The sequence below is a fragment of the Rhea americana genome, unplaced genomic scaffold (genome assembly GCF_003343005.1).
Source record: "Rhea americana isolate MKP2758 unplaced genomic scaffold, rheAme1 scaffold_345, whole genome shotgun sequence".
In the NCBI taxonomy this organism is placed as follows: domain Eukaryota; kingdom Metazoa; phylum Chordata; class Aves; order Rheiformes; family Rheidae; genus Rhea; species Rhea americana.
Window position 1 is genome coordinate 925 of NW_028186474.1, and position 25,603 is coordinate 26,527.

General features: G+C 49.2%; 1 protein-coding gene across 1 annotated transcript; it reads left to right on the plus strand.

The window, feature by feature from the left end:
- Nucleotides 1-249: 249 nt before the first annotated feature.
- Nucleotides 250-18,111, plus strand: LOC146592119 (RNA-binding protein 6-like; the record flags this gene model as incomplete). Its single annotated transcript, XM_085311591.1, has 17 exons — nucleotides 250-374; nucleotides 2,064-2,124; nucleotides 3,253-3,321; nucleotides 4,517-4,768; nucleotides 5,928-6,088; nucleotides 6,837-6,934; nucleotides 7,432-7,474; nucleotides 8,025-8,085; nucleotides 9,058-9,149; nucleotides 9,833-9,985; nucleotides 10,633-10,722; nucleotides 11,452-11,541; nucleotides 12,178-12,447; nucleotides 13,287-13,361; nucleotides 13,975-14,072; nucleotides 15,302-15,413; nucleotides 17,804-18,111. Coding segments are annotated over 17 exons (1,976 nt in total), but the record flags the coding sequence as incomplete, so codon positions are not given.
- Between the last annotated feature and the right edge of the window lie 7,492 nt (nucleotides 18,112-25,603).

Here is a 25,603-nt window from a genome sequence, read left to right on the forward strand (position 1 = left end):
AAGCAGTGTCCATCTTGTGCTTAGGTTACTCCATCCATGCTCTTCCTGGGAAGTGGCAAAGCCTCTTTTGCCCAGTTGCTTTGGAGCGAATATGCAGCTTTGTAGCTCAGTGCTAGAGCAGGGCACAGGCATTTTCCCTGACACTTCCATGACAAAGCTCCAGCCAACTGAGCCAGGTGACTTCTCTGTTTCACTTGTGAAACAAGGCCTTTAGAAATCAGAGTTTTAACCCTTTTCTTTGCCTTTGAGTCGTCTCATTGTGCTGGGCACATGTGTCATTTATCTCGTTGTCTCAACAGGGAACCCTTTCGATTGGCGGCAAAGAAGTGACCCTTGAGTACACTCCATGCCCAGAGTTTTGGCGCTGCAAACGTGTAAGTACATGGTCAAAGAAAGCTGTGTTCTGTTTCCTCTGCTGGCTTTTTGGGCAGTAGTAGCAGAGAAGAGCATTAGACATTTTTCTTAGTGGCTGAAGAGCCTTAAGGGTAAAACCTGTCCTGAAGCTTTTGCATCTTCTAAGCTTCTGTGTTTCCCTTAGCTTTTTTCGTTACTGCCTATGAGTGCCTGTTTCTTTGTTACAAGTAGCAAGTGCCTGTACACAGAGCAATTTCCTTCCTATGCAGCAGCTCCCTTTTAACGTGTGAGACTGGGGATGTGTATATGGATCCATTCTCCTTAAAAGCCAAAATGAGGTACTGATCCTGCCAACCAAAAATGAGCTAGTTTTGCTGTAGTTTGCCTGTGTAACCGTGAGTGTTTCCGCTGCCCAGATAACTAGGGCTTTTACCACTGTAATAGTGCAAACCTCCTCTCTGTCATCACACAGGAGCTTGTGATCTAGATATAAGTGCAATAAGTGTGGCATCCAGGCAGCAGTTAATATAGGCTGGGACTTGCCCCTTTCTAGAGAGGCACGATTGCTCAAGTGGCACAGTCGGTCACGAGTGCTCTCCCATGCTCTTCCTATGAGTCTTCCAGAACAGATGATTTCACCTGCAGTAGCTTGGTGCTGAAGTGCTAGAGTGAAGAGCTGGGGTTGTTACCCCCATTTCCACTGACTGCAAGCCAAGTGGTTGCAGCAGGGTGGGAAGGGGCTCTTATATTCCTGCCTTGTCCACTGGATCACATTAGTGTACCAAGACTCTCGTTGAGACTAACAGGACACACTCCAATCACCAGCAAAGCCACTGTTAGGGACTGCTACTGTCCTTGTCTGTGCTTGCAATGCTCCAGGGATCTGGTAGAGACAGAAGAACCATGCAGCAGTTTCACAGTAGCTCTCAGTGCAACAAGAAGTATCTGGAGTATATATCCCTACAGTTTCTGGGCACAAGCATGACCTTGAAGAGCTATTTTATGCCTCAGAACTTTTGCAGGGCCTCAGAAGAAAAACTAATATGAAAGAGAATCAATGCATTTATGAAGAGCTTGAGCAGGGAGTTAGGGATGCCATAGTCAGAGAGAACAGTGATGGTGCAGCGCTTACTCTTTCCATGGTATTTCTGGGATGACTTTTCCAGCCCATTCAGCTTCACCTCTCAGTTGGCAGGTGCGTGTTTGTTGACTGTCCCTGTGCAGAGAATTGCATCAGCATGTAGAAGTGCCTTTTAGCTCAAACGACTGTGTCACTACTTCRGGAGTCAGCTGAGACATGAAAAAACAAAAGTAACAGGATTCTACAAAGCAATATGGTAGTTGGCAGTACGGTATCCAACGTGGAGCTTTTTTACCCAGCATCATGTGGGAGGGGAAAGGTTCTGTCTGGGTTACTAGTGAAGTACCTCAGTGGTGTGAACAAATCTGTGCTCAGAAGCTGTGTGAAAATCCTTCTGTTCCCAAGCCAGTCCCAGCTGTGAGCCATGTGAGCTTTTTCCTTGCATTTCAGCCTAGGTTTTGCTTCCTTCCTGCTGACATTGCCTGTCCCCTATCTCAGACTGTCTCCGTAACTTTTCCATGGCTATAACTTGCTATTCAAAAGCATTGCAGTGTTTGACCCTCTGGAGTATGTTGCTCCCACCACCTTCAAAATGCGACTGCCTCATGCTGTCCATCTTCCATTGCAGTGTAAGGTGTGTACTGTGGGCTACAGATCTTCCTGCTCCTATTGCAAGCTCCCAAGAGATGGTGAGTATATCTGGTCCCCCTTGCATTTTATGCATTAAAAGCTTCATTTGCCCTAACAAGTAAGTTTCTGTCTTCTGATTTCTCTGTGCTTGTGGTGGATTAGTTGAGCAGCTATATAGGGGCATTATTAATCTTGCTTCATGTAGACCCTTTTCCCTGTCTGTTGTAAAGTTGTTGCATGTGGATGTGCTGCTGCCAGGCTCTCTCTGCTCTTGTGAGTCTTGGTGGAGAGATACCTTACCTTTCCTTCCTGTTGTTTTGGCATCATTCCTCACACATGGTGTTAGAGGTTGTGTCTCTTCCAGGACTGTGAGCTGGGTCTGTTGGCCATGAGTGAGATGTCTTCCCTCCAACCCATCTCTCTTGGCAGCTGCATGTTTTTAATGTTACTGATTTGAGGCTCCCCAGATAAGAGGTGAATTCCAGACTTGAACTGCTAAACTCACTTTGGTGACTGGAAGGCTGTTGCGTGCAACAGTGTTGGGCCTCGTGCAGGAGCTTCTCCCAACCCCAGCAGCACCTCTGCTCTTTTAGGCTGGAGTGGAGCTAGTGCCAAAACACACTCTCTTCAGGAACTACTTTCTTTTGGATGAGCAGATAAAGCAGGTGCTGTATAAGCTTGGACTCTGCTGCTTTTTTTCAAGCTGATTTCTGATGTTTTATTGCCACATGCCCTAGGCAGAAGGTCATTAAAATATCTGCTGGTGCAGAGCTCCATTTACTGAAGCACTGTTCCTGTGGATATTGTGCTTTCCTTTCACTATGGCTCCTCCAGCAGCATTAGGGAGGCAGAGTTCATATAACTGCCTTGCTTGGTCAACACCACTGCAGATTGTAATCAAAACTGCTGAGGAGCAAATTAAACAGAGCCTTTAAGATGCTGTGAAGACTGATTGTGTTACATGCCTCTTACTGACCTGGGTGGGGTTTTGCTTGTTTTGTTTTTTGGTTTTGTTTTTTTTAATTGTGAGAATGCTTGTGATAAGATAACCCCTGTATGTCTGTCCCTTGTTAGGTAAAATAAGTGAAGTCTCTAGGTGTGTGCTGTCATTACCGCAGATCTGCATGAGTTTTTGCCTGCTGTGTGACTGATGATCTTGAAATGGATTTAATATGCCTCTCTTACAGGCAGCAGAGCAGGCCCAGAGTCCAGAGGTGGTTCTGAGGGAGAAGATACACCGACTGAGCAAGAATTCAGTAAGAGAACTGCTCTCTCTAACTCTGGGGTTGTGCTTATGTTCTTCGGGATTGAAGTTGTTTAAGGACCATGGTTTTATGAGTATTGATGAAAACATGTAATTTGCATGAGCAGTTCTCACAGCTGCACATGCAGACTGGTTTCATATGCAAATTTTACATGAGCTGCTACTCATGGAGCATAGCCAAAAGTCTGCAGGCTCCAAGCTTGAGACAAATTAGTACAGGACTATCTGACATGAGCTGTACTGACAACCAAGCAGGTCTGTGTKCAGCTGTCTCAACATTTATCTGCTAAATGAATGCACATTCTACTGTGTCTCTTGCTTCCCACTGCCCAAACAGAGTAAGAGCTGGAAGTTGCTCTGTGAGGGAATTTAAATGGTGCAGTTTCACTATACCAAGTCTTGAGCTCTCATTTCTTCCTCTTAGTGGGAAGAGATCTCAAGGCTCTCAGCAGTTAAAGGCTGGTGACATCTGACTTTTGCAGCCCCACAGCTTAGGCTTCCCTTTCTAACAGCTTTAGAAACTTAGGCRAGGATCTTTCTTGAAGTGAGGCCAGATATTTCAGAGGCCCGCAAGTACAAAACCTTAAAGGGCTTTGATTTTTCTCTRTATTGCATAGCTAGCTTGTAGCGAGGGAGGGTTTCCATGTAGTGTCTGCGTCGTCTGTGGTGAGTAGGTTCCTGGTAAAATCAGTGACTGAAATATGCCACATTTCACTTAGTAATCATAGCTATCTGTACCTAGTTTTCTTTTAACCTAGAGATAATGTGACAAATACTAGTCTGTGATACTGCTCAGCTATGAGTGTTTAAAAATACATCAGGCATAGTAACAATATCKCTGCAAAGTGGGTTGTCGTGGACCTGGATGGGCAAAATCTAAATTCATCTTTGATTCATGTTTGGTCAGGCAAAAACCAATACCTAAAGGACGCAGAAAAGCCTCTTGGCTCTGACAGGAGARGTCAGGTGAAGGACCTCAACGTGAAACAAGGCTGTGGAAGGATGAGCTGTGTATCTGCCTTTCCACGCTTTCTGTCAATCAGGTCTTAAGATGTGGGGTATGCAAAAGGCATAATAGGTTAAATAGTCCTTTTTAAGGCCATTTGCTCCAGTGGCCAGAAGACAGTGGGAGAAGACATTTGCTGAAACACTGAATATGGAGCCAGTCCCTATCTCTTCTCTAATAGCAGAGACAAARCTTGAAAAACCTGAGCAAGAGTTATCAGGACAACCAGGATCTCCAAAGCAGTCTCTCCAGCCATCAGCTCCTGCTCCACAGCAGGAGTGCCAGCCTCAAGAACAGGAGCCAAGGAAGAGAGATGAAGGGAGAGAGCGGCGACCCTCACAAGAGAAAAGAAGGGACACAGACCGGCACCAGGAACTGCCTTCCCAGAGAGAAGCAGAGGAAACCACACCACAGGACAGTGGAGGAAGCAGAAGTGAGTGGCAGAGGGGCCAAATTTGGGCTCCTGATGGTTGTGTTGCATGAGGCCATCAGCAGAAAGGGTAGCGTTTCACTGAAACTTCTGGATGTTGTTTCCATATGGTAAAAATCCATGGCATTGGGTGATGACAGGCCCTCCAGTTGCAAAGGTGTGGGCAGGTTGTCTTTAGGAAAATGAAATCAGGGCAAGCTGTCTCCTGGATGGTACAGTTAGCTTAGCACAGAAGCAAGGATCTCTTTGGGCAGAGGTTGCCCTGGGCTGAACTCCTTGGAGGAGGGGCGTCCTTTCTGCTCTGTTTTCTGGAAAGGGAAGGTCAGCAATTGGAGAGGGTAGTCTGAACACCTTGCAGACAGGAGAGAAAAGTGCTGGCTTTTAGACTCCAAAGGGGCCAGCAGCTCAGGGCCTGCTCCCCAGCCTACTCTTTCTCTTTCAGTCCATGTCGGTGCAGACACTCCCCCTTCCCCTTTGCAGGGGAACCATCCTAGACCAGAGCAGAGCTCTTGTGTGTGGTTAGCAAGTCTTACTCAAGTGGGGTCACTTTATCCCAGAGGGAGAAGGGAGAAGGGGTGGGTCCCACATGATCTTGCTGCACTGCAGGCCTCTGTTGGGGTGTGAAGTGTCCCAGAGAGCCCTTGGCTCTCCAGTGAAGTCTGAGCAGCTGCAGAGTGGAGTGGAGATAGAAACCTTTGCTTCCCATCACTCAGCCCTTGAACTATCGCTGCTCCCTTTGTCGAGAGGTTTTCGTAGGCGGCAGTGCTGTGATGCAGGCTCCCTTGACACTGTGGCATATCCTAGCTCCCGGCACTCATTGCCGCTGTGGGATGCTGGGAGGAGAGCTGTGCTTTGCTGCCACTGGGGTCTGTGGATGACGCAGCCTTGGCCCTTGCACAGGGGCTCCTTCTACGTAATTCAGCAGTGACGGTGTTTACGTTTGGTGCCAGAAGTGGGGAGGCAGCACCGCACTGAAAGGAGACAGGCRGATTAGACCCTGCACCCAGGGAGTAAGGATTGTGCAGCATTTTGCTGCAAGACGTCGTGCTGTTGGCGCGCGTGGTTTTAGTTTTACCTCTGCTGTCACAATAAACCCATGTTGGAATTGATCTTTGTTTAATACTTTTAGTCTCCCCACCACCTTTCTCTTTCTGCTTCTCAGCAATTATACTGAAGCGTATTACTCGATTCACCCCCCCGGAAGTGATTGTGGGGCTCCTGGCCCCATATGTGCGTCTTTCCACATCCAGTGTGCGCATCATGAAGAACAAGGCTGGCCGGATGGGGCAGACCTATGGCTTCATAGAGCTGGAGTCACATGCTGTAAGTAGCTTTCTGCCTTCACACTTGTCCTTTCTTGGCAGCTGTAGCCAGTAGAAGAAGAGGAATCTTAGGAATGTAGGAAATAGCTGTTTTTGTGAGGTAGCTGTCCTGAAGCTGTGGCTCTCCTGCTTGCCTGGCTAGGCGTAGGGAGTATCTCTTTGCGCTCTTGTGTCAGGAGCCAAAGATTAAGTCCGTCATTACAGCTGTGATGCTGAATGAGTTTCTTGCCTTGGTATGTCTTATTGTAGACCCCCTCAAACTTAAGCATCTCTTGCATAGATTTTTTTTCTTTGTTTGCAGGGTCCTCAAATTTAAAGCTCTYTCTTTGATAAAGGGGCAAATCTTAACTAACAGGCAGTGCCACACTGGAAGGTTCACATTTTTCTCCTTGGTCAGGGTGATACACAGACTCCATATCTGTGTTTAACATTGATCCAGAGAGTATTGACCAAAAGTCTTTGGGGCAGCAGCAACCACTGTGCTGCATGGTCAAGGCCCTAGGAGAACGTGGTTCTTAACTGTCAGGAAGATGGGCAGAGGACAAGCAGAGAACCCGCCAATGCGTATATCCTTTTTGTGACATCCTAAATACCTTCCTCYAATGCTTAGACAARCACATTGTAGTTCATGTTCTAGCATAGTCATCCAGGTGCTGCTCTTAGGCATAAATGCCTCCCTTCAGACAGATGGGATTTGGGAAATGGCTTATGTTTCCTTCTCATGAATGCGAAATTCTCTTCTTTCACAGGAGGCACTGAGGTTGCTAAAGATATTGCAGAATCTGGATCCCCCAATCTGCATTGATGGACGCACCGTGGAAGTGAATCTTGCTACAGGGAGGAGAAGGTGCGGACAAATAAGGCAGTAGAGCTGCCCCTTGTTGTAAGACTGGAATTGCATTGTCAGCCTGAATGCCTAAAGGTTGGCACGTGGATTAGCATAGAAGCTTCTACAGCAGAAGTTTCTGCAAACTTAAAAATAGTTTGGAGAGGTGAATTTGAAGGAATCAGAGCAGAAACTTCAGTGACTGAGCAGTATGGGATGAATCATTTTTATCAGGTGGCCTCCTCTTGTTATCCAGCCATCAAATCCCATTCTCAGGAGGTTAATGGGTTTGGCTTTTTAGAAAGCAGTTGGAGAGAATTGCCTTTGCTGATTCARTTGGCATGATTTTTATGGCAACAGTGATCTACACAGCCTTTCTGTGTCCTGGGGTGTGCACAATCCAACACGTGACCATAGAAGATGCTCTTCCTGTCTTTGTGGTCCAGCTGATCGTTTTGAATACACTGAGGTTAATGTGAGGTCAGACAGGCATTAATCTACAGCCTTTATCTCCACAGGAATGACTATGGGGAGCACGGTGACAATTCCTACTACGGCCCGGTAGGTCTGCACAGCTTCCCAGCAGCTAGCAGAGAGGGGAGGGAGCACCAGGGGGAATAGGCCTGACTTTGTTTCGCTTCTGCCTTTGGACTGCTGAAATGTTAACATGCTGAAGGTGGAATGTTCACCTAACCTTGAAGTGTGCTTTTCACTGCCACTGTGCCAATAATGCTGGGATTATAATGTACACGGAAGTGCAATGCAGAGTGCAGATGCTGCTGGGCTGGATTATTGTACACTGCACCCTTACAGAGTGACTTACACTTCCATACTGCTAGTGTTACTGGGCTGCAGGGCTCTTTCTGTACAGGATGAGCTGGAGATTTTGATCTGGATTACCCTGAGCACCTGATGTAAAGCTTCTGTGAAACTGGTCTTGTGCCTTGCATCACTGCTGGTCATTCTGTTAGATGAAAAGCCATGTCTGCTTGATCTCTATTTAGAGTAGYTAAATGATTGTTTTCCTGAACTGTGAGCCTGTGGGAGGAAAGAGAAACAATCTGATGTTTGTCAAAGTCTCTGATCTGTTTGTGTTGTTCACTTATTCCAGGGCAGAAGGGGCATGAGAGACAGGAGGGGCGGCGAATCACAGAGACGCACCAGAGCACAGTGTAAGCTAAGTCCTGCCTCACTCCTACCATGGAGCCTTTTCTTCCTTAAAAGGGCACTGACATGTAGAAATCATCCAGAAAATATTTTTAAAGGCTAAAAGTAGGTTTACTTGCTACACCCACTTCTGAGTTCCTTTGCCAATTTTGTTTAGTCATATTTTCCTATTCAGTAATGTGTTTCTCCTCTTACTGTGCAAAAGMTACAAGCAGATAAAGGAAAATTGCTACTTGCTTTCCTTGTTGTGTCAAACTGATGGGACAAAATCAGCCTGGCAATTACCAGATGAGATGGAAGAAAATACACTCTATGCAGCGGTGCCTGTAGCTGAAAAACTCTGCTGATTATTTTACGAGTGTATATGCAGTGCTGCTGAACAGAGTTTAATAAGAGCTTGGAAACGAGAAACATTCCTCATATTATGGGGGGCCTACCGTAGGCATAGCCCTGGATTTCAGCTGTTCCCGTAGAAGCAGTTGGCTCTCCTTTCTTGTCAGGGGCTTTTGTGCACTTACAGGGCAGAGGGGAGCGGGGGAGAGTCATTGCTWAAGCAAGGAGATCTTGTTTGTAAGAGCACAGATCTTCCTTGTCACGAGGGTAGGTGGAAGCAGAGCTGAAACTCATCCCCCCATTCTTTGGGAAATTACTGCATTTCAGCATATCTTTGTCCAGTCAGGTGTTGTCATCTGGTGATCTCAGCACAAACACTGTTAGTGTATTCTGATGGGGAAGTTCTTCCAGAGTTCTAAAACAGAAGGATTGTGAGAACCCATCTCCCTTCTTACTAGCTAAAGGATGAAAGATGTAGGTAGAGTGGTGTGAAGATACTCATGCCTCCCTTGCCAGGAGAGAGAATTTGTTCTGTCCCTCTCCTGATCTTTCACCAGTGCAGTATTTGCTGATGCTTTTGTCTTTGTAAGAGGCAAGTTCTCTCTTTGAGAAATGCTGATGTTAACTCTTACCTCTCCATTCAGCTCCATCAGATGTGTCCACATACATTTATGATCCTGAAACTGGGAATTACTATGATCCCATAGCTGGGACGTACTATGACCCCAGGACTCAGGTAAGTGCACAGGAAGGAAGCTTTGCACATAGCACGTTTCTTCAAAGTACCTTTCTGAGAATAGCTTTTGCAGCTAGAGTCTGAGAAGAGCTGGGATGGGACAGCATAGAGGTGGCTCTTCCTCTGACTGTATAGAAGGGATCCCACTTGATGGGAGGCAAGGCTAGGAACCAATTAGATGTGTCTTGAACCATTTACCTTGGCCCATGCAGCCCTACCTTTGGAGGGCTTTTAGACTCCTCTTTGTTAAACAGACTTACAGGCAGAGCATCCTCGCTAGATTTTATTGGAGATACGAGACTTAACACTGTGTCTGCTAAAAGATGGGCAGCAGAACTCTGTTTTCTTCTAGAGTTTCTTTGCTCCCCCAGCCCAGACAGTGATAGTTACAGGGATACCAAAAAGGAGCCACCTGCAAAGGTTCCCTGCGACTGTCATTTTGTTTCCATGAGACTGTCCATGCTGCTGCTGAGATTGGGAGAGCAGGGCACTGCTCCGCTGACCTGGCTAGAGYAGACAGTCTTCTGCCTCAGCAAAGTCTTAAAGCCTTGGCTCTCTGCTGTCTGAGGCTCTGCTGTACAGTCCCTTCTTACTGTGCTGGTCTCCAGCCTAATAAGGACTCAGTCATATACTGAGAAGATTGGCAGGGTTTTGGCTAAGTCTGTTCCAAATGCTGCTTTCAGAGAGAAGTCACGATAGACCGAGAAGCTTGCTCATCACCTACAGAGAGCAGAAGGCGGCGGCATGGGAGCCAAGAAAGGACGAATGAAAGAAAGGAGCCACACAGCAGGGACAACAGGGACAGAAAGGAGAAAGGGAGAAACACTTCTGCGAAGGTAAATCCCTTCTRCAGTCACCATGGTTAGAGATCTGAGGCCAGGAGGCTGAGGTAAGAAATAAGATTAGGAAAAAAAGAGTCAGGGAAGTTTACAGAGGATTCAAAAAGGGAGGAACAGTGAGAGAAAGTGATGGAATACATGTAATCACCAGCAGGCCAGGAACACGGTTTGTTCTCCGGTCAGATGGGAGCAAGATCCTGAAATTTTTCTCTCTTGTGACATGAAGTCAGGGCTTCTCATCCCTTTCCTTGCGGTAGAGGATTCAGAAACATACCTGTAACCGGAGACACACTCACACTGCTTAAAACACCCAGTTGTTGTAACAGAGCCAGCAAAAATAGCAGAGATGTTTGAACATACCAGGTCAGATAATAACAGAGATTCAGCCCTGCCCGAACCACAGTTTCTGCTCCCACCAGACATCACAGACTGGAAGGTGAGGCAGGCAGTGTGGCTGGACTGCGAAGGTGAACTGAGATATAATGTGGATAATTTCCCCCCGGCCTTGCGTTTCTGCCTGCCTGGTTTCCATGGCTGCTCAGAAGTGGCTTCCCTGGTGCTGCATGTACTCTGACCCCTGTGCTGCTGATGGCCTAATGCCTATTGGTGGTTTGGGGGTCTTTTGGTTTTTTTTTTTAATCCAGAATGAGCCTGGAGAGGAGAGGTTCTTTGCAGAAGATGTCTTCAAAAAGCCATTACCTCCGTCTGTGAAGAAGGATGAGAGTGCAAGCCTGGTAAGGTGGTGCATAGCATTTGTTTTGCCCTGCTCAAGCATGAATAGTTAAACTAGAGCATTACCAGCGTAGTACTCTGCACAGCAGGTAGATATGAAACTTTACCACAGCGTTTATTTGTGCTACTCAACATACAAGTGAGTATCACAGGCTTGTCCTGTTGTGGTTCTGAGTCATTATAGTCTCTGTATCCAGAAGAATGAACACCTTGAACACCCCACAGAGCTGTGTTGACAGTGGCCCTGTTGTTGTTATCCTTTCTCCTCCTTGCCTTTAGTACTTGTCCTGTGGCMCATCCCTCAATGGGAAACAGGACTGTGACTCTTCCAGCAGCAGCAGGTTTCTCTGCTCCACCGCGTGACAGGCTACGGGGGTAGCCTGGAATGCAGTCTGTGTCTGGGTGCTTTCCGTGTCCTTTGTGCAAGTGGAAGTCTATAAATGTGACCTATCCCTGCCCCAGCTCCCCCACTGGTCTGTGGCACAGCTGGGGCTCCCAGCACAAGACGGGAGTGAAGCAGGCTGGGACCGCACTGAGATCTGCTTCAGCCCTCCCTGAAAACAAGGGCGTCACCCCAAGGGAGAGAGACTCGGCCACCCCAGAATGGAAAATTCTCTCACCAAAAACACCACCTCCTTTCTGCTTGGAAGCTGGTTAAATGGGCGCATAACTCTGTGCACGGACTAGGAACAGTCTGTGGCAATCTTAACACCCTATTTTGACTGTTTCAGAATGAGTCTGGAGAGGAGAAATTCTCTGCAGAAGATGTCTTTAAAAAGCCATTACCTCCCTCTGTGAAAAAGGATGAGAGTGCAGCCCCGGTAAGACACTCCCTGGAACTGTTTTTTTCCCTTGATTGAGCCTGGGTAGATGACTAGGGGGACTCTCCAAAGCCTGGCTGTGACTTGGGTGGCAGACATGCCAGCTTCTCCTGCCAGAGAAGGGAGCACTGGAGAGAGAACAGCAAAGATGGTTTGCTTTATAATGCTGAGCTTTTTTTGTGGAGTTCTAACACAGGGAAAATTTGAGACTGGCATCTGAGCAAGGTCTCCTCATTTGAGCAACTGTTGCGCAGAATGCTCTGCCAGCCTGCCTCTGGACCGAGCAAGGCCACACCTCACCGACCCTTATTGCTGGAAAAAGTGACTGACAGCCACTCCGTGCTAAATAGCTGCTTCTTTTGTCAGCACCTTGTACTTTGGTGCCAGGTTTTCCCAATCCTCTACACAGCTAAGCATGGCCTGTGTTGAGAACAGAAGAGCTTCTACCCTGTAATGTTTGAATGCCCATCAGCCAGTTTCTTTCCATCCCTGCCCATGCTGCTGGGATGCTGCTCTCTAGCTCTTGGGCTGGAACAGAGACAGAAGAGGTGGGGAGGTAGGTTGGGGAAGCGGAGTCCAACAGGGCAGAGTAGGCTTGATGCTGTAAATTGTCATGCTGTTCTGCCTCTCCCTCAGCCGAAGGCAGTGAACCCTCTGATAGGACTTTTGGGAGAGTATGGAGGAGATAGTGACAATGAAGAGGAGGAGGAAGAAGAGGAACAGTCACAGGCGCAGTGGATGCCACCTCCCCACCCATCAGCACAGCGCGAGGAACAGCCAAGGAAGGCCAAGGCCAGTGACGAGAAGCTGACCGACTGGAACAAGCTGGCCTGCTTGCTGTGCAGGAGGCAGTTTCCCAACAAGGAAGTGCTCATCAAGCACCAGCAGCTCTCCAACCTACACAAGGTACAGGGAGCTGGTGGCTCTGGGGCTGTGTGTGTGCAGCTTTGTGCTCTGTGGGGAGAAAGGAAGCAGCTGGGTGGGAAAGGTGCAGAGCTGGACACGAGCAAGCGAAGTTCCTATCAAAGCTGTGTTCAAAGCCTCCCATCACAGGCTTATAACCAGCACTGTTACTAACTAAATTGGAGCAGACTTCTGACCAGCGGGCACAAGTAACACCACCCTGGTAGACAMGCTCAAGAGGAATGTATGTTAACAGCTTCATAGTCTGTAGGCTTGCAGGAAGCTCTGTGACACAGTGGAGCATATCATACCGTGCAGGTGAGCAGTAGCCCCACCTGAGCATGCTGGAGCTGTGGGAAGGGGACCTAAGCTAAGGAGCAGGGATCCAGCCCATCTTGCGTGGGGCTACGAGCAGGTTCCCTAGGCATCGCCTGAGCTGCTTGCTGCTGCCATGTGATTGCCAATGGTACTCTGTGGAAATACGCTTGTAACATCAGGCTGTGACTTTTCAAGCGGTACTGAGATGGCTCAGGCTTGAGGAGAGCGAGGTGTTTGCAGGCTCAAATGTGATAGTAGTGAGAGATAGTAGTGAGAACTAACTTAGCATTTGCCTCCCTACATTCTGTGCTACCTTTGAGCTCTTCCTGCTGGGTAGCCTGCTCTGCTGTGGGAGAAAAAAGGTTCCTGGCCACTGTGGAGCAGCAGGCATTTGGGGCTGCATGAGAAGCCTTTGCATCTGGCATAGTGCAGGATACTGTTTTTGTCTGTGCTCCTTGTGGGCACAACAAATGACCCTAACAGCTCTTATCTGATGACACTGGCTTCTGCTTTCTTCCTTCCAGCAAAACCTGGAGATACATATGAAGATCAAACGGTCTGAGCAGGAACTGGCATATTTGGAGAAAAGAGAGCGTGAGGTAGGTTTTGTGGTGCTGGGCAGACTCCKGCTTGTGGCCCTGCGCTAGGGGAGCATTGGTCCCAGACAGACCAACCACACGTACAATTGTTCCGAGAGATATCAGGCTGCAGCCGGGGCATCAAATGTCCCCCAAAGGGTTTTACGTTGAGCTGCAGGCCATACCCTGCATTTGGACCTGTAGATAATGCTGTGACTTCTAAGAGCAGGTTCTCCCAAAAGGGTCTGAGTGTGGTTCTGTTGCCCAGCAAAGCAATGTTGGGCATTCTAAGTGGGTCCCAGATTTCCATCCAAGACTGRTGCAGGGTGTGGGCTGCTGCTGCCCAGCCAGGAGTGGGGAGAGTTGTAGCTGCCCCTTGTTCAGAAGCTAGTAGAGCTGCTCCTAGCGCTATAGCTGGAAGGCTTCAACCACAGGTCCAGGTCAGCCTGACAGATGCCCTCAGGATAAATGGACTGTGGGTTCTGCAAACATGCAGGGTTTGTGGGTCTCCAGGGCACATTTCTGTTCACCTGAGGATTAGTGACTGAGATGAGACCTTGCTGCGGAGCAGTCTCCTGTGGAGTGTTGAATTCTTCATAGCTTCTGTACTGACTTTGTTCCTTCTGATGTGAAGGGAAGATACAAAGACAAGGGAAATGACCGGAGAGAGAAATACCAGCAGATGGATTCACCGGAGAGGAAACGATTCAGATATGATCGAGACTCAGAGAGGTAATGACTGCTGTTKGTTAGATCTTTCTGAGGCTGCTGATGGCAGGATGGCATGTGAGCAGCTGGTATGCCAAGGCCAGGAACCAGCTGGTGGGGAAGATCTGCAAGGATAGCAGCCTGGCAGGCTGTGACTCTTGCACATAGAGGTCCCCAAAGTGCGAGCCTGTCGTGAAGTAGGACTTCCCTGAGAAGGCTAGGGGTGGAGAGGAGAGACAAGCTGTCAGGTGCTGGGTGGATGGGGTGGGAGTTGTGAGGGTGTCTGGCTAGGTGCAGGAAGCAGARTGTGGTCTGTTTGCAGCCACCTCGTCCTTAAGGCATTTGCTGTCCTCCTGCCTAGGCATGAAGCCATCAGGAGAAAGAGCAGAGCTGTGTTTTGTCTGTTCCACTGACTCAGAAAACACTAGGAGCCATTTCCATCTCAGAGCGGGAGGAGGAGGAAAGCACGTGCTCTGCAGAGCGCTCTCGAAAGGCCCGCCTGCTGTGAGCGCACGTGTTCCAGCGGGCTGAGCTGCTGCTGAAGGCAAACCTGGTTATGYGCCTGTTTGCTTCTGATCAACCACCTCAGGAAGGAAACCTTTCCTTCATGTCTCGCTGTTCAGAAATCTGTATCTTGTCTTCCCTCTCTGTGGAAGAGCTGTGGATAACCTGAAGCAGTTTGCATGCAGTGTTATCAGGAAGTGCTGAGTGCACTTTGCTGAGTGTGAGAAGCTATTGTTATGCTGGACTGTTTTCAAAACTGGGTTCTGGTAAATGGTCTTGGATTAATAATGACCAGGAGGGAAAAAGTATGCCCTGGTCAACACTGCATCAGTTTTGCTCAGTGACCACAGCTCTTGCAGCACTGGAAGAAACAAAAGATCTAACAGAACAGCAGGGATTGGACTTCACTTTCTTGCTGTTGCTAAAACTCAGATTAAGAAAYACAAAGCATTTGCACAAAATGTTCCTGGTCTTCTCATACCATAAATATTTTGGAGCCTGAGCTCATTTCCTGTGCCCTGTTTTTTTTTCTCCACTTAGGTTGGGCAAGGAGTTATATCGTCAGAGGTGTCTGAGCCCTGCATGCAGAGTGCACTGTGTTGAATTTTTTRGCAGCATGCTTCTTAAGCAATCTGGGTACCTCTCAGGAGAGGTCGGGATGTCAATGGAGATGCCATTAGTAGTGCTAAAAATCCCTGACGTGTCTGAAGCACCACAAAGCTGCATAATTGATACTGTCTCTTTTGCAGTGACTATGACCCGAGGATTGATAGTAACAACAAAGGAAACCGAATGTTGCAGTCCCCAGGGTGGAAGAAGGGGCTGGGCCACAACCAGCAGGGCACATCACCACCAATGGAGGTAAATCTTCTCTTTTCTTCAAAACAAATCACCATCTGTCAACTGGTGATGTCTCCCCAGGCAGCTGGAGAGAATTCTCAACCGGAGCAAGAGTCAATCTGCAAGAATCAGCACCCACTTGATGGACTACTCTGAGTGCACTGGTTAAATCTAGGAGGGGCTGCAGGCATGTCAGTAAGRAAGGGTTAGCTTGTGAATGGATCGGGAGGGCTGGAAACGGTGATGGTGAGTAGGGAGGGTGTAAGCATCTGATTAATACCTGTACAATATTACCAGCACTGGGCAGGAGAAGGGCTGGTGTTTGAACAGGTCGCTAGCTCAATGCTCTGCAGCAATGTCTGGCTGGGGAGAAAAGGTGAACCACCTCCCGGGAGACATGAGCGTAGCCGAAGCCCACAGGGCACCTGCTGTTGTTTTTGTGCTCTSCTTGGTGCTTGTGAGACCCCAGCTGCAGTTCTGGACACTGGACTTTGAGAAGGGGACCAGGGTACATCCTCATCGGATGAGGAGCRATCCCTTATCACCAAAGAGCTTCAGGGGCAGGCAGGGTTGAGCAGATCCTGCCTTTTGGGGCAGTGGCCTTTTATGCACCTGCCAGTTCTGCCCTCTCTGATGCTCACAGGAGCCTTAATTTACTAGAGGGAATTTACCKGGGACAGTTTATCTGTTGACAGTGTTTTTGATCAATCTTAAGACTGCAACCTGCAGTTTGAAATAACTAGAAATCTTCTGCCCGTGTTGGTGACTCCACTACCAGGTTGTTCACGTTCACCGCTGTTTGTGCCTGCCACCCGGGCACACTGCAGCRGTAGTTGTGTGATGGTTATGAGGGGCTGATCAAGGGCAAAAGAAAGGGTTGGTTTTTTGTGGGTTGTTTCCAGCTCCATTTGCCTCGCTCTGCAGCCCGCACAGGCGGCGCTGAGGGCACAGTTTGAGCTCAGGTCTGAGCGCCACTTCAGCAGTGGCAGGGAAAGCATCTGGGCAGCTGYGTGGTGCTATGGTTGGTCAGGCAAGTAAGACAGGGTCTTTTCCAGTAGATTAGTTCCTGATCTCCTTCACTGTGTACCRTGCAGACAGTTACCGCAGCGCTGTAGAGGGGCAGCAAGGTGTGCGAGGCACTAATGGCTGCTTAGGCCAACGTTCTGCAGAAATGCGTTGAGTGAGCAGCCCAGGATGTCCAGGCCTGGAGGGAACTGCTCTGCCCCTTGCCCTGGAGCCCAGGGGCACGTGGGCAGCACCAGCCCCTGGTGGCTGTGATCGCTYGCTCTGGTGGGTTAGTTGCCCGACTGCTTCACGCTGTGCTGTTAGCACTTCTCCAAAGGACGGGGCAATGTGCCAGCACTGCTCGTATTGCAACATTAAGTTTGCAATCAAGTATATCATTGAAGGCAAATATTTGAGGCTTTGCGACATGTTTGTTTGAGCCCACACACAAAAAAATGCAAGATTCCCTCTTCAGTTCAGATAGCAAGAACTGGCCCCAGCTGCTGTTCAGTCCTCACTGAGTTTTCTGCAGCCGTAACATGGGCTTTGTCAAGCAGCCAGCGCCAGCGAGGCGCTCTGGGAGGTCTGACCTATAATCAGGCTCCCTGCCCTGGATGGGGGAGCTGATCGCAAGACACAACCCTGGCACAATTCCTATAAAGACCTCCCAGAAGAGCCCTAGAGGGGTGCTTTCTGCCCGCTTCCCAAGCYGTGCTGGGCAAAGCCATGCGTCCAGTTCAGCCCTAGGTAACTTTGATCTCTCTGCCTAATTGGTCACATCTCTTGTATCCAGCTATGTCATGCTTAAAAGGAAATAAAACTTTCAGCCTTGGACCTGCTCTCCTGGGCTCACTCTGGACAGGTATAGCTGAATAATTTAGACACTGGCTGCACAAGCCAGTCGTTTAAAAAACAACCAGAATTCAGAATGAGCCACGAGAGCCCATGGGAACTCCATTAGGAGTTCTCCATTAGGGAGAAAACAGCTGAGCTTGGGCAAACGCAAGCTAACTGCAGAGCAGCTCCCCAGGAGCCCGGCGCTCTTGCTGACGCTTTCCTTCTCTCTTCAGTCCTCACGCACACGTGGCCGCCTCTCGTCGGCTGCTTTGGCGTGTTTTGGCTGCCTGCTCCTGCGCCGCTGTGCGCTGACATTGCTCCCCCCAGCCAGTCCCCGTGGTTCAGTTCTCTCCTGGCATTTGCTGCTTGTGGCTTTGTTGCTTGCAAAGCTCCGGTAGTTTCTCCCGAGCAGCTTTTGGGGGAACGGAGCGTGCTACCCTCACCCCTTCTTCAGATCCGCGAGGGAGTAGTCAGCTGAATCCATCCTGGAGCTGCCAAGGGGAAGCCTTTGCTTTGTGGGCAGCAGGCAAGGAGGAGAAATCACTAATACCAGCTGCRTCTGCTTTCAGGCAGAAAATCGGAAGAAGGGACCTGGCTTTGGAGCCCAAGGGAAGCCCGGCAAGAGGCAGTCCAATGAAACGTACCGCGAYGCGGTCAGGAGGGTCATGTTCGCCCGCTACAAGGAACTTGAGTGAATGATGGGGAATACCCCAAGCCTGTCTCTCTCCAGCTCTGTCTCTTTCTCTCTGTGTCATGTTCTCTTGGGGTTTGGGGGGGTTGTTTGGGGTTTTTTTTTTGTTTGTTTTTTGTTTTTTGAATTGTTAAAGGTTTTGCTGCTAGAATTTTTTTTTTAATAAAACTGAAAATTTGTCAGTGATGTTTCACCATCTCTTCTCTGAAATAGCATGTTTTAAAAGCGTGTTTTGTTTCAGAAAATTCCCATCATCTTTTCCTCTCTGGTGATGAGGTCCCTGGGACTCGTGGGGCTGGGACAGGTTTTCCCTTTGCTGCCGTAGCAGATCTGTCCCAGCTGCACTCAGGGGGTCACTTGRTGGCTCTGCCAGCAATGCCACCGTCCTGCAGCAAGTTCCCTGCCACTTCAGGCACTGCTGGCCGCCTCTGCCTGAGGCCTGTCGTTTAGGATGTGCTCTCCACGCTCTGTGCTACTCTCCACGATAACTATGTTTTCCCAAAATGTGTMGTTAGATGCCAGCTTTGCGGCGGCCGCTTCGCCTCACCGGCAGCTCCCAGCATTTGGCCACACGTCCTTCTCAGACCTCCTTGGCTAGGCTTGCCCTCATCTGCCGGCCCAGAGCTGGCCRTGCCACAGCCTGGGCCCTGCCTGCCCCGGCTTCTCTGGCTCTTGTCCTTGGGTTCCCGCGGCTCCCGAGGGAGGCCGAGCATCGGCATGGGGCAGYGCTGTCTGCAGCAGTCAGTGGGCAGCTGCCTGAGCATCCCTCACCTTAGTGGGCAGGACACACTCACGTCAGCTCCTAGCCGCAGCTGGCCCAGGCCGTGGGCAGTGTGCGGGGCCAAACGGCGAAGGTGAGCGTGATGTACTGCGGCAGGCAGACTGCTGTGGGGTTTTATTTCAGGAGAACCCTCTGGACCCAGAGCGCTGGCTTTGCTGTGCCAGGAAAAATAGCTTAAGGTAAGCTTTCTGCTGTGGCATGGCCAGAGTTTGAGCCTGGGYTGTCTCCAGGACTGAAGTGCCCCTGGGAGCAGAGACGGAACCCCAGAGGGGCCCGGAGAACCGGTGTGAGGCTGTAGCCTCAGGGTGCGGGCTAGGCTGGGCCCTGGGGAGACAGGGATGGGTGGGTTATCCCTGCAGCGTAGCAGTACTTGTGGGCCAGGCCAGACTGCAGGGCCATTCCCCTTCACCCAACCCGAGCAGGAAACATTCCTGGTGCCTGGATGCTCCTAATGCCATGTCCTCCTCCATCTCAGGAGCAAGGGATGTACAGGAAGGCCTGGGAGGCAAGCGAGCGAGAGCAACCCTGGTATGGGACTGGGTCCCAGCTGCTAGTTAGTGCAGCTGGATTCAATTAATAGTAACAGCTTAAAGACTAAAGGCAGCAGGGCAAAGCTCTTGCCTTCTTTTCTAAGCAGCCCAGGGAAGGGCTGGAGATGCAGGGCAACAGCAAGCAGCCCCCAGGCAGGGGGTTGTAACGGAGGGAGCGAGGGTGGCGTGGCTGGGGCACAGCGGAAAGCGTGTGTGTAAGCAGACCGCCAAAACTGCGCGTGGCCCGTCCAGATAAGGAAGGACACTGGTCCCGGCAGGAGAAGACCTTGCACCAGATTGGCGGGAGGGTGGTGAGGGGGCTGCAGCAGCTCACACACACCTGCTGCTTTTCCTGCTTGCCCTGCAGGCAAACGGGCCCCAACAGCACTGCCCAATAAATATCCTAGAGGGAAAACCAGAGGCTTGTGGACATTGAAGGCAGCAAGATCAAGAGGCAAAGAGTCACCCCGTAGCAGCAGACACCTCCTAAAGGGAGCCAAAGACCCGTTCGAGCACTAGTTTGCCATCTCCAGGAAAGGAGACTCTGGAGAGGACTTGCTCACCGGTGCCCTGCTCCTCACCACCGTGCTTTGGTCATCGCAGCCAGCCACCTTGAGGATACACAGCGAGGTGCTCATGAGTATGCACGGGAACGTGCGTACCTGCAGGAGGTCACCTTAGTTAGAACTTCTGCAGGGAGCTACCTCCTTCCCCTGCTGCGCGCTGAGGTTTGCGCTGCTGAGCTTCCTACGCTTAAACAACACAGAACGCACAAGGGGGAATCAGGTGAAGTTGGTTTTGTGTAACTGTTGTTTCAGGACTTGTTGCTGCTTGGATCCTTAGGGGTTGGTGGCCTGTTGTTCGGAACAGCAGCGGGGTTACAATCGAGGGCTGCTTTCCCTGTGAAAACACAGGGCCTGTGTGATTGACTGCTCCTTGAAGTCTTGATCCCCGAGGGATCCGGCTGGCTYGAGGGCCACTCTGGCACCAGCAGAGTCTGGCAGACTGGTTGTGTGGGGTGGGGTGGAGGGCTGCAGCTCAGAAGGGTTTGTTGATGAGAAATAGGCTGCAGGGAAAAGAAAAGCAAGTGAAACAGGTGTGGAAGGGCTTGTACCCTGATCTGGACATAGACTGTCCCTCCAAGGACAAGTAATTTAAATTTCAAGACTTGGGGCAGGAGTGGGAGAGCTGCACCAGCAAGTGCCTCCGTGCCTCACCTAGGAGCTGCTTCACCAGCTCTGGTACAAACTGCAAAGAGGAAAAAGCAGCTGGTCAAGAAAGTTGCTTTCAAGAACTCTGTGGAAAGTTAGACGGAKGAACAGTCACCGGCTACTTGTGCGTTAAAAACAAAACACTTGGGGAACCTGTGGCAAGTCAAGGGGCTCAGCCTCACTGGCAGCAAACAGCTTGTTTGGGTCTGTAGGCTGGCAGGCTCTGGGTGATGGTGGTAATGATGCTTTAAATGGGGCTACCAGTGGTTGTGTTGACCCACACTGAAAGAATAGAAGTAGTGAGGAAAGTCTCCCAAACTAGAGATCAAATGGACAATACAAGATCTCAAAGTGTAGCAACCTTCTAGTGACCTCTGAATGACAGCAAAGGATTTGGGGAAAATACGAGAGACGGGGCCTGCGTGGCTTCCTAGAGCTTCTGTAGTAAAGGGTGCAGAGAGCCGAGACGTGGCAGAGCTGATGCACAGCCACATCAGGCGGTATCGGCAGCACCGTTCCCAGGTGGCAGGACAAGTTTTTTACAGGCTGTTGGTGGGGACTGTGGATCATGGCTATTTGAGACAGGTGCTCACAGATCAGCAGAAGTCAGGTGAGAGTATTGGGTGATAGGCACAGGCATTGCTTACTCTGAATGTTAGCGAGTAATGGTGAACCCTGGCAATACACYGGGGTAGGTAAAAGGTGGTGATACTTCTCCTGTCAGTTGGACAAGAGGAGGCCCTGATTTTTATGGCTCTCTGCAGCCTGGGCTGCCAACAGGGCTTGGTCCTCCTGGGAATGTGGATGCGTGGGAGTCCTGGACGCAYAGGGGAATGATTGCCAGGATGGCAGTGAGCCGTCCTGGGAATGAGCTTCCTACGCGAGTACCATCTGTTGGACCCCTTGAGGCGTGGGAGTGCAGGAGGCCACAGACGAGAGGAAGGAACGACAGGGTGGCAGAACAGCAGTCGCAGGGGTGCGAGGGCCAAAGGAGCAAGCCAGCACTCTCGAGTGTGGAAGATATTAATGCACAAGGGGAAAGAAATATGACTGGGGTGGCAAATAATTTTCAGCAGCAGTGGAGTGAACTGGTCAGGGAGCAGCCTGCTGCACAGGTTGTCCCAGACTTAGCTCAGCTGTAACAGGCACCCTTAGGTGAAAAGACCTTGTCCTTGAACAAGGTGGGAGGGCAGGAGGCCTCCCTTGCCATCTGTATAGGGCATTAGGGCATGTACCAAAAATGAGCCCCTGAAGAACTTATTTCCTGACCAAAATAGGAAGGATCCTTTGCAATCACCAGCCAGATGAGCTCTCTCTTACCTTTTGGATCTTTATTAATTTGCAAATGGGTATGTGTATCTCAGTGGAAACTTGTTAACTATGCTGCTCATTAACTTGGAAGGTAATGAATGATAGCATAGATACATTAGAGCTGCTTCCTTTGGACAGATGGACCTCACTAGACAGCATGTGTTCCTTGGCTTTGCCTTGCTTTAACTTGTTCGCTTCCTTGTTTTCATTGTGTTGTGCATGTGTATGACAGGAGAAGCAACGTAATGCTTTCTTTGTAGGCCAATTGCCAGTTAATTGGCAAGTTAGAAAAAAGAGGAGGAACAGACTGCAAAAGAGGAGAGGAAAAAAGYAAAAACCAACCAACTTACCAAAGGATCCAGTTGCAAGGTGTGTCCATCTCCAGTCAAGAGAAACCCTTTTTCTCAGCAGAGAGGATGCACCTCCCAGGGGCAGTATGAGTCACAGAAATCCTGGATGTATCTGCTTYSATTGTTTGGAGGATTATAAGAAACTATTATGAAAAATCATTATTATTATTATTATTWTTATGTCTTAAGATGTTGGAATAGGTCTGTATTACTAACAGAAGTTTGTGATTTTAAGGGAATGTGCTGTGTGACTTGAAAGTGGCAAAAAAAACTTGGTGACACATGAGTTTGTCCTACTGGGATCCAGCCTGACCAGGTCTGTGCCCCTACTTGGGTACCGTCAGCAGTTAACGAGTCTTGAACATATCACACTGGAAATAGATGTTTGTGGCGTGGCCCTGTAGCCAGTTCGGGGGGGACTGCATTGGAAAATCACTCTCTGTGGAAACGTGGCCATGTCATCTTTCCCTTGAGGTGCTAGATGTTTGTGAGTGTATGTACATACACACACACCCACACACCTATACATACATGCATAGAGTGAAATATATACCGCGTTCACCCATGTTGTGCATCAACGATGGACTAACTGGGATTACAGAACATAAACAAATCTTGCACTGCAATTAGTGTCAGATGGCTGGAGCAAGGTTATCTATGAAACAGGTCAAGCGGAGTAAGAAGGTAAAAGTATTAAGCATCATCATCAAGGCAGGAAACTTCATATTGTGTTAGAAAACATCAGCACATGAGGCAGTGCAGAAGTCTTAACTAYTTGCTGTTGGTATGGTATTTTTGATGTCTTTGATACATTTGATACTGCTGGTATGATACTTTTTAAAGGATGGTCACCTGAAGCCACAGCTGTGCCGCTATTACCTTTTCATCATATRAAGATTTTGTTTGCATTTCAAAATGTTGTTAATAATCACGCTAGCACTACTGCTGTGTACCACATGTTGCTTTGCACGCCCTTGTGCTGCAGCTATTATGACAGAAGACTACAGATTGATTTTTAGGAAAAAAAAATATATATACAGGTATGCTTTGGGAGGTCCAGATGACCAACATACTGGAACAGATCGTTAGTGTGGTTAATTCTCATATAGACATTGCCTGCAGAAGGAGAACCATGGAGACTTGCAACAAACATTAAGGTYGGTATGAGTGGAAGTATGGGAAGAAACAACAGAAAAAAGGTTTTAAAGGAGTAGCTTGTACTGATAACGAAGGACACTGCTCCTGGACACTGCTGCCAGAAGCAAACTTGAGGAACGGTGTTCCTATTGAGCCCAGAAGGGTTGTGCTCTTGCATGGTCAGTTCCTACTAAACCCTCTTCCTTTCCCTTCCAGAAGCAGGGCACTTCTTTGCGCTCGCAGTGCCGTGGGCCGTTCCTCAGCCACACAAGTGGCACAGAGGTCAGTGCTGGTACAGCAGGAGCAGCAGGCTGCCCAGATCCTGCTCTTCCTGCAGACTCCCAGCCATGACAAGAGATCAAATCCATGTTTTTATTGTGCTGTAGCACATCCTTCATTGTAGAAGCTGTACCAGAAACTCAGATCCTGGAAGTATCCGCAGCACCATCTCTTCCYGTCTCTTCTCCAGTGCTACTAGGGTGACTTAAAAACACACCCTCAAAACCCAAACCCTCTTTCCTGTCCTGCCTSTCTGCATTCCTGGCAGTTACAGGTTATATCCCTCCAAGGAAGGGAGTGAAGCAGGAGCTGCTGTAGTCTTTGAAGTTTTAGGTACTGGGGAACCTCAGTTTCTGCAGGTTGGAGTCCAAGAAGCTAAGGTGAATTGATGCCTGAAGAGCTCAACCCGAGTCAAAGCACATCTCCACACCAGCATTACCTGGCAGCAGCATCTTGGCAAAGCCGAGGAGGTCAGCCAGCGTGGCACAGTCCAGCTATCTGAAACTGTCAGTGCTCCTGACGCAACACAGCTAATAAAGCAGGATTCACTTCCAGGGAGCGGGGCTGAGCTCTCCACCCCAGCCAGCAAAGGACTTGGGACTTTTTTTAAGAAGAGGTAACTAGAATCATAAACTTCATTTGGGCTGTTTTGGGACCCAAACAGGAGTCTAAATTGGTCATTTGGGGGATGGGGAAGCATATGCAGGGCACTTCTATACATTTTTGAGCTCCTCTAGCTGCAGAAGCTGGTATGTTGGAGGCTGRTTTGTGCATCTGAAATAGTCACTGGGATGAAAACTACATTTTTCTTTCCACAGGAAAAGCAAGCAGGTAGTCTTTGATTTCCAATATTTATTCACACTAAACAGTATTAATATTTATGRCAGTGATTTATGACCTTGCAAAAAGAACATATTGATATAAGAAGCTGAAGTTACACTTTCAGCAGCATTCTAAAAAAGGACAGAGCAAGGTGGGATGAGGGAAGCATTTGTAAAGGAGAGGAAAAGAGAGAGAAGGAAACCAAGGAGGACATTTYCTGCTGCAGCTGTAACCTGTTGGAGCAGGGTGGCAGGGAGGCAAGTTGCCCTGCAAGGAGGGAGCAGGGCTCTTTTGCTGTTGATTGAATGAGCCAAGTTCTGCTTTATCTTAGTGGTGGCTCTCTCTGAATCTCGCTCCTAAGAGCAGGAATGGCAATGTGGTTGACAAGTACCGTTCCAGCTCAGCTCTTCCTGTGAGGGGTGTGCGTGSGGGGGAGGTACCTCCACAGCAAGGAATGTCCAGACAGGCTGGAGGAGGTAGAGCACACTGGCAGGGACAAATGCTCTGCAGCAAATACACTGCAGGGCTGCTTCCTTCTGCAGCATATCGTTAAAGAAAGAGGTTCATGAATGCAAGATCTTGTTTCTGCAGAGTTATCTGGAAAGCAAGCACACTTACTCTGTGCAGTGTCAACTAGAGTATACACAGGTGGCCCCAAAAAAGCTAGCTGAAGGATGGGTACAGGATGAGATACCTGTTCACCCACTGCAACAGCTACTTAGGAAAGCAAAATGCCTGTGTCTTAGGTGCTGCAAAAACCGAGACCAGAGGCATGTGCATGTATCACTCAGCTGAAAGCTATCTACAAAATAAGTCCCTGCAGAGGCCGGGGCTTTCCTGCCTAGCACAAGGCTGTAGCTATTGTAGGGCATCAGGGAGAGCACCCAGGGGTGCTGCACAGTTAATACAGATAGGGCTAGACTTGGTGCTTCAGCCAAGTCCTCAGTAGGCAATGCTCTGCCAGGATGCCCCTCCAAAAACACAGGAACATCAACAGCAGAAGGTTAGTGGGCTGTGGTTCAAGTGCAGATGCCTGCTCTCGCCAGCACCTTTCACAAGGGATACAGTTTGGCCAAGTTGTTCCTGGATGCGTGTACAGGAAAGGGCTGAATGAGATGAGATTTCAACAGGCTGATCCACAGTAGCACCCTCTGCCATAGATAAAAGAGTGCTGGCCTAGGGAACTAACACTAGGAGAAAGAGCTTTCCTCTACAGTGATGGGCAGCCCAGAARACATCCCGTGTGCGGGCAAATTT